At 45.7% G+C, this 9004-nt stretch overlaps 1 protein-coding gene across 1 annotated transcript in view; it reads left to right on the forward strand.

The window, feature by feature from the left end:
- The window catches only part of LOC101351610 (diacylglycerol kinase gamma), a 123312-nt gene that overhangs the window by 78872 nt on the left and 35436 nt on the right, over positions 1-9004 (forward strand). Inside the window, exons 4-5 of the mRNA XM_023736846.1 lie at positions 5482-5647; positions 6228-6290. Coding sequence (XP_023592614.1) covers positions 5482-5647; positions 6228-6290 — 229 coding nt within the window. The remainder of the gene's footprint in view (positions 1-5481; positions 5648-6227; positions 6291-9004) is intronic.

The raw sequence follows: 9004 nt of genomic DNA on the forward strand, positions 1-9004 counted from the left end.
ACAGTGACAGAAGCACTGAGCCAAGTTTTACTGTGCTGCTAGCCAGCCAGGTGACCCGGGGCAAATTGCTGAACCTCCTGAACCTCAGGGTCATGAGGAGACCCAGTTCCCTCTGAGGCTCTTCTGATTTGAATGCTGTGCATTTTGGGGTCTACACCATCCTGTTCCCCAGGTTAGGGACATAAATGGTCGGACGTGTGCTCCATCATTGTTTTCTAAGTTCTCATAACAGTTTGCCAGTATGTTTCCTGTGGCACTTGCCACTGTTAACCCTGTGTTGTAATTATGTCAGTACTTACACTTCCTTTATATTACACTGAGTTTCTTGAAGATGTGGACCTGTGAATAATTTACTGAGATATTCCCCAGTGGTGCCTGCCACTGCGCCGCGTACTTAGGAGTGTCAGTCATAGACGTTGACTGAGTAGACCCCACAGTAACTGATGACACCAGGCTCTTCCTGCAGTGTACCAGTTAGAACACACCATCCGTTCAAACACCTATCAACAAACACCAGGCTAGACGGTGTGGGGGACACGGATGACATCAGACACTCTCACTATCCCCCAGGAGCTTTGCAACTAGTAGAGGAGCCAAGGTATGGTCACAAACAACTTTATATAACACAGAGCAGCAGATGTGAGTGTCACAAGACAGGAACCGAGGTCCAAAGGTGCAGAAATTCAGGCAGAGAGGACAGCATAGCAGGCTTCCTAAAGGAGAGAGCATCTAGGATCTTAAAGGATGGCTAGAATTTTAACAGGGAGAGAAGGAAGCAGTTCATGTAGAGTAATGTGCAAGGAGGCTTGGTCAAGAAAGCACACGGAGATCATGGGGGACAGAGGGTATAGGTGCAGGGATGGAGGACTAGGAGAAAAGGCCACAATGATCTTGGAGCTTCAGCAGCTACAAATCTAGGTTGGAGTGGGATCACCGGGCTGTGAATCCCAGAGGTCCCAGGACCTGCACAGCATGGTGTATTGGACCGTGGGAACACTACCTATTAGACTTCCTATTTACTTTCTGTTTAATTTTATATATATATAATTGGCGCAATGGTTAAGAGCTTAGCTGCTAACCAAAAGGTCGGCAGTTAGAATCCCCCAGCCACTCCCTGGAAACTCTATGGGCAGTTCTACCCTGTCCTATAGGCTCACTATGAGTTGGAATCAACTCAACAGCAATGGGTTTGGTGTACATAAATATATCTAAAGGGAGACCTGGTGGTGCAGTGGTTAAAGTGATCGACTGCTAACTGAAAGGTTTGCAGTTTGAAACCATCAGCGGCTCCTCGGGAGAAAGATGTGGCAGTCTGCTTCTGTAGAGATTTACAGCCTTAAAAACTCTATGGGATCACTATGAGTCAGAATTGACTTGATGGCAGTGAGTCTTATATGTATAGAGAGAAAGAGCCCTGGTGACCCAGTGGTTAAAGCCTCAACTGCTAACTGAAAGGTCGGCAGTTTGAACCTACCAGCTGCTCCACAGGAGAAAGATATGGCAATCTGCTGCCGTAAAGATTTACAGCGTTGGAAACCCTATGGGGCAATTCTACTCTGTCCTATAAGGTTGCTATGGTCAGAATCGACTAGATGGCAATGGGTTTTTTTTTTGTTTGTTTGTTTGTTTTTTGGTTTTGGTATATATATGTGTGTGTGTTATGTGTGTGTATAATTTATAAATAAATATATGAGGAATGCATACTCAAAAATGTTGTAGACGAGGTGCATGACTATAAAAGCTTAGAGACAACTGGTCTCAACTCTCCTGTGGGCAATTAGAATGGAAAGTTTTGAGTAGAGAAGCAATCTGATCAGAGTTGTACTGGATCAGCCTAGAAAGGATGGATAAGATAGTTTGGAGGACCAAGAGATGAGGGTGGGGGCAAGGAATCCTTTGAGAGGTATCGCGATGGTCCAGGTGATCTGCATGAATCAGAAGTCTGAAGCCAGGACTTTTGGGGCCTTCAGTAGTCCCATTTCCAAATGATGGCAGCAGGGGCAATGGACACAGAAAAGAAGGTGTAGATGTGAGAGACATAAAGGAACAACAGACAGAAGCAAGGAACAAGGACTAATCTCAGATGACTAGAGTTCAAAGATGAGTGTGGGATATTGAGAGAATAGCGGTATCAATGACATTAACAGAAACTGGGAAATAAGGAAGAAGGCTGGTTTAAGGGGGAAGCTAATAGAAGTGTAGAACCTGAGATCTTTTAGTCCAGCATTCACAGTTTGCTGATGAAGAAACAGAGGTCCAAAAGAAGAGAATAAGGTGGTAGATCTGGACCCCATCACCAGGTCTCCTGAGTCTCACTCTGATCTTGTTTGATGATCTTTCTGCTCCAGTGTTTTAGATCACAGTAGACTTTGTTTAACTGAACTTTCTTTTTTCAATCATTTAATAGTTTTTTTTCCAGAAATATTATATTCTGATAGTTTCCAGTTTAACACAAACCAAAAAAGATTAACAGTACATTTTGAAATTCAAAACTACATTGTAAAACAGTACTTGTCAATTAAAATAGTGCAAAGCAAAAGACAATGCAAAAAGAGTCCTTTGAAACAAGTTAATGAATAACAGTGCCACCAGCAAATCTTCCGTCAAATCAAAATAGAGAATGAAGAGAACGAAAAGAGCACAATGCTGTGGAAGACAGAATTTCAAGAAGAGAGAATGAAATGCGGCAGAGAAGTCAAAGATGAGAACATCTAAAAAGAAACAATTGGATTTGTGAATTTCAAGAGAGCAGTTTCAGCAGTGATGGGCTAGATTCCAAACTGTATGGGGTGAAGGTGAGGAGGCTAATGTGGTCCATTTGGAGAAATTTGAAGGAGAAGGGAGGAAGGATGGGCTAGTAGCTCAACAGAGCAGCAGGTTTTTTGGAACAATGAACATTGAACATGCCTGCAGGTAGAAAAGAAGCAGACACTGGGAGATGCAATCAGAGGTGGAGGCGTGGAATCAAGGGCCACTCTGGGAAAGTAGGAAGATGAGATTTTGCTCTTGTGTCCTGGTTAAAAGGAAGAGGATGAGTGAAGAAGGGACGTTCTGAGCTGATGAGGCTGTGGAGATGTAGAAGGACAGAAAGAGTGTGAGATACAGACACATAGACTCAGGGACAGAGAAGAGATAGAGAGATGGATGGCTGCTACAAGAAATGTTCTGACAGGGATCACAATAGAGGGTCCCGGGCAGAGCAGGAGAAAAATGTAGAACAAAATTCAAATTCACCGAAAAAAGACCAGACTTGCTGGTCTGACAGATATTGGAGAAACCCCAAGAGTATGGTCTGCAGACACCTATTTAACTCAGTACTGAAGTCACTCCTGAGGTTCACCCTTCAGCCAAAGATTAGACAGATCTATAGGGCAACAATAACACATGTGAGGATCATGCTTCCTAGTTCAACCATGTATATGAGATGAAATGGGCACACCCGCCCAAAAGCAAAGACAAGAAGGCAGAAAGGGAGAGGAAAACTGGATGAATGGAAACGGGTGGAGAAGGGGAGAGTGTTGACACATCGTTGCGTTGACAACCAATGTCACAAAACAATTTTCGTATTAATTGCTTAATGAGAAATGAATTTGCTCTGTAACCTTTCACCTAAAGCACAATAAAAAAGAAAGAAAGAAACAGGAGTCTACCATTTGCTTCAAGAGCCTTTAATCTGGTAAGAACCTTCACTATCCTTTGTCCAAACAAATCAGGCTTTCTCCACTCTTCAAAGAAGATGTACAAAACCACCCAGCCTCAGACTAAGTAGAAATTGCTTTGTCAGCTCCTGATGGGGTATGGAGGGTACTACTTGCTTTTAGGGCCACAACTTTGTATCTCATTCTTGACTGTACATATGGAAGCCAGCTCCTGGTCCTGGGAAGGCTCCCAAATCTTTCAGAAGAGACAAAGGGCTAAATGCTCTGAACTTTTTGGAGGAAGAGCTAAGTAGGTCCCCAAAAGGGTTTTCATTCTCATGACTGTTATTGTTCACAAAAGCCTGCACAGCAGATCCTGGAGTGGTGCTTTCTCAAGTGATTTCCAGGAGCATCTGCTGATTTGATGAAGAATCTGATGCCATCAAAGCATAAGCCCGTGATGACTCACTGCAAACTGTTGTTGTTGTTGAGTGTTTGCTGAGTGCAGCAGCCCTTTCTGGCATGGTCGCTCCCAGCCTAGGTCCAGAAGCTACAGAGTCACAGCAGGGAGAGGTTCTTGTTTTTGGCATGTCCCTTGGTTCTGCCTTCTGTTCTTGGCTTCCTGCTCTTCTCCTGGTGCCTAGAGCCTTCGCAAGGACACGTTTTAAGAAGCAGCTGAGCCAGACACTCACACTCCCCCGTTATCTTGGGGTTTGTCCAGGGAAAATCAAAGGTATGAAAGCAATGAGGAATGTTGCTGTTAGCTGCTGTCGAGTCCACCCAGGGGCGGATTAAGCAGTAAGCACGGTATGCACCGGCTTACAGTAAGCAAGGTACACGCAGGCTTAATTGTACATACTTACTAATCTGTAGTGCACAGTATCACCTGGGGATGTGGTGAAAGCACAATTAAGCCCATTTGTACCTTGCTCATTGGGTAATCCATCCCTGAGTCCATCCCCAACTCATGGCAACCTTTTGCACAATGAAACAAAACACTGCTTGAAACTGTACCATCTCCACGATCAGTTGCAGATCAGACCGTTGTGATCCACAGGGTTTTCATTAGCTGATTTTCAGAAGTAGATCACTAGGTCTTTCTTCCACAATGAGGAATGGAGCCTGTCTCTTTTCTCTTCCAGGCTTTTCCTATTTTCTGAACCTTGGTACTCAGAAACACATCCCTCAATGCACTAGAGAAAAACCAAAAGACCACAGAAGAGCCACTTCTTTCCGCCATGTTTTCAGCTACATCCTTCTTCATCTTAACTGGAACTCCAGGGCACTCACCTAACCAAAAACCAAACCTGTTGCCATCAAGTCCATTCCAACTCATAGTGACCATATAGGACAGAGTAGAACTGCCCCATAGGGTTTCCGAGGAGCAGCTGGTGGATTCAAACTGCCGACCTTTTGGTTAGCAGCCAAACTCTTAACCACTGCGCCACCAGGGCTCCAGGGCACTGACCTAGTCCCTGCTAATTAGAGCCAAGACCTTCACATGGACCTCCGCTCCAGAGCTCACTCTCCATCACCCCTTTTCCTCCTAAATTTCTACCACATCGTATCTTGTTGAAAAAGCCTTCTCTGGGTCGGTGCCCCCACAAGCCCTAGCATGTAGCCATGGTACTTCCTCTTTCTCATCTCCTTTCCCCTGTTCCCTGTGCCTGTCATTCTCTCACCTCTCTGGCCTTTTCATCCCTGCCCCATCGCCTCCTCCACATCCTTCTGCGTCCCTTCCCATTCCTCTCACCTGCCTTCTCCCTGGCTCCTTTTCCTCCCCTCCCTCTTCTCTGTTCCTTTGCTTCTCTCCACTGACTGTTCTCTTTTTGTCCCTTCTCAGCCAGTTAGCTATGATGTCTTCAAGCTGTTCATGAGCGCATACCTGGAGGTGGACCTCCCTCAGCCACTGAGCACACACCTCTTCCTAGCCTTCAGCCAGAAGCCCAGACAAGAGACCCCTGACCATCCAAGGGAGGGGACCAGCCACAGCGAGGTCAATGGCCCAGGTACGTAGACCAGCTTCCCCCAAGATGGAAGGGGAGTTTTGAAGTTATAACCCCCTTGCTGCAAGCATGAGTTGCATTCCTAGAGCCTAGTAACTGCTTTAGGGATGGAAATGGAGACCAAGGACTAGGACCTTTTTCCTCACAGGGCTTCACAGGGAGACCTGTCTGATGAATCTCTCAGTAAGAGGAATACAGACGGGCATAATCCCTGCCACTGAGGATCAGAGAAGGTAGGAGGGAGGGAGGAGAGGCAAACGCTAAGAAATGGCAGGGAGAAGAGAGCCTTCAGCAAAGGCTGGAGGTCCGTGGATGATGGAGCACACTCACCTCGTGTGCCCAGGCTAGGACTGGCCTGGGAGTGTCAGAGGAAGGATCAGGCATGGTCAGCCTCTTCCTGGAGCTTGGGCTATAGTGGAGAAGACACAGCCATCCCCAATATGTGAGCATGGACCCAACGGACACAACCCAGAGTCACAGACACAACCCAAGTGACTAAAGAGCTCATGGGAAGATCTTCTACCTGCCCTCTAAGAAACTGGAGGACATGGGCTGGTCTTTAAATCTTCTTTTTACTCCCCAGATTCCAGTATACAGAATGCAGATAACGCTGCCAAAGCAGACGAGGCCTGTGCCCCTGATACGGGTAAGTCTTGAATACCAGGCTTGAGCGGGCTGCATCCTTGGGGAGAAGTGGGAATACCTCACCAGCCATTTTGTTTCCATTTAATTGTAAGCCTTGAGAAGATCTTGTCCTTCTGAGGCCTTCAGAGCCCCCACCTCTGTGGTCCCTGCCACTCTAATGTTCTAGGATTCTGAGTCTAGGTGAAGGTTCTTGCTTCACATTCCCTGGAATGGGAGCAGGGCAGGACTCGGGACATCTTGTGAAATGTTTACCTCTGACAAGTCTGCCTGCCCAGAGAGGGGAACCTTCTCAGGAGGAAGTATGGAGGGGCAGGGGGAAGCATGGATGTGAGAAGGGTGAGTGTGGGTGTAAGTTTGAGTGTGTGTCTGTGTGTTTGTATGTGAGTGTGTTTGTGTGTATGTGAGTGTGGGTGTGGGTATGAGAGATAGTGTAGGAGTGTGAGTTGTATGTGTGTTTGTGTGTGTGTAAGTGTGGATACAACTGTGTGAGAGATTGTGTGTGTGTGTGTGTGTGTGTGTGTGTGTGTGTGTCTGTCTCTAGGGCTGAGATACAGATGATTCTACCAGTGGCTGGCTGGACAGGGATGGGGCAAGAAGGTAAGAATATGCTCTATTTGACTTCCGACAACACACGTATATACCTGCTTGAATAAGCCAGGAGGAGGAGCAAGGGGAAGTCAGCTAAAATTGTTCTGAGGATCTACTATTTACCAAAACCCATTGCCGTTGAGTTGATTCCAACTCATAGTAACCCTACAGGACAGAGTAGAACTGCCGTATAGGGTTTCCAAGGAGCAGCTGGTGGATTCCAACTGCCGATTTTTGGTTAGCAGCCGAGCTCAAAACCACTGTGCTATGAGGGCTCCTACTATTTGCCAGGTACCTGCTTATGACATATTTCATTTAACCTTCACAATCACATCACTTTACACATGAGAAGCTAAGACTTTAAGAGATTTATATACTGCTGGTGTGGCCTTCCTAAAGATCACAGCCTTGAAAACCCTGGTGGAGCCAAGGATTCAATCCATAACTGTCCAACCTCAAAGCTCCTGGTCTCCTCCCTACACCAAGAAGACACAGTGGTCTTTCTTGAGAGTCCTCATGGTTTGTCTCCATGTAAAGACACCAGTTTAGATAGTTCCTGGTGGAATGATCAAGTCTACACTCCCAATGGGGCTGTTGTCATGGCGCCTGGCTGTCTCTAAGAGAGGCCCCTCCTGGGCCATGACTGATTTCTTCCCTGGCACATTTATCAATGGGAAGCCACTCCTCTGTGCCATTGACAGGCCCAAGTCCAAGGCCAAGTGCTTTTAGGAAACTGGAAAGGGTGAAGGTTGCCTCTTTGGCCCCTGTTCTCATGTCCAATACAAATTTCCTGGGCACTATCAACCCAAGTTGGGTCAGACAGTAAAGCATATTGGTTAAGAGTCTGGGTTTGACTCCAAGCTCTACCATTACCTGTCTCTATAATCTTGAGCATGTTTGAATAATGTCTCTGTGCCTCAGTTTCCTCATCTGTAAGATGAGATACTAATAATATCATAGTGTTAAGTGAGCTAGATGTGTAAAATGCTTAGAATTATGTCTGGAACATAGTAAATGCTCAATAAATATTAGCAAGTATTATTCAGACCACTCTCCAGAAGTACACTCTCTTCTTAACTCATCAGAGTCTGCCAAGATCTCCTTCAGGGCCTTTCTGCACCCTCAGGCTCCAAGGGTGTCAGTTGAATATTCTGTTCTCATGAAAGGACTCTCATGGATTCTGTTTCTCCCAAGTTGCTCTTGAAGCTTCAGGTACAAAGACTCAGAGAGTCAGACCTTATTTCCTGTGCATTGTCATTGTCTGGGAAAGATTTATAGAAATGCAGAGGTAAATCCCAGCTCTTGGGATATGCCCAGTGGTAAAGAACGCAGCTGATCACATGATTAATCATTGATTCAGTTACTACTTACCTCCAAAACAAAATCAAGTTTTATTATGTTTTTAAATGGATATAAAACAGAATAACTAAAAGGGGTAACATAAATGAAGGAGAAGGAGAGCTAATTGTAACAGGATCCTAAGGTGACAGGGTTTCTTCAAGTGGACACTAGACGCAGTTCTAATTTTTTTTTCACTCACAGGAAAGGACAGCTGGGAGGATGGTAGGGTTTTCAGTGTTTAACTAAAAGACTGGTGAGATCACAAGTTCAATATGGGTAGAAAGCAGAGCATGTGGGGAAAGGGACCCTAAGTTAGCAAATGCCAGGCCTGTTGTGGAACCCCAAAAAGTAAGGATTGAGAGCATCAGTGACTTCCCGATGGCTTCAGGGACAAAGCAGGACAAGACTCTACAGAAGTGTGGCTCACCCTCCCTCCTGCCCTGTGTCTCACCAAGCCATGCTAAGTCCATAACTCATTGGTGTCATAAATGGATTTAAGGCATAAACATATCTTAAATCTTACGTGGAATAACAAAGGAGTATTCTGCCACAAATCATTCTTATGATAGAAAGCAAAGGGTGAAACTGGAAGCTTCGAGATTTTAAACTCCCAGTAAGAAAATCAGGAGGGACCAGTCTGTAGAGAAGGACATCATGCTTGGTAAAGTAGAGGGTCACCAAAAAAGAGGAAGGGCCCCGTAAAACCAAATGAGACTAACGAGGTACAGGAGTCCAGTGACGAGGGCCAGACGGCAGAAGGGGACAAGGAAGCTGGTGATAGGGAAC

This window comes from Trichechus manatus, unplaced genomic scaffold (genome assembly GCF_000243295.1).
Source record: "Trichechus manatus latirostris isolate Lorelei unplaced genomic scaffold, TriManLat1.0 scaffold00092, whole genome shotgun sequence".
Lineage (NCBI taxonomy): Eukaryota > Metazoa > Chordata > Mammalia > Sirenia > Trichechidae > Trichechus > Trichechus manatus.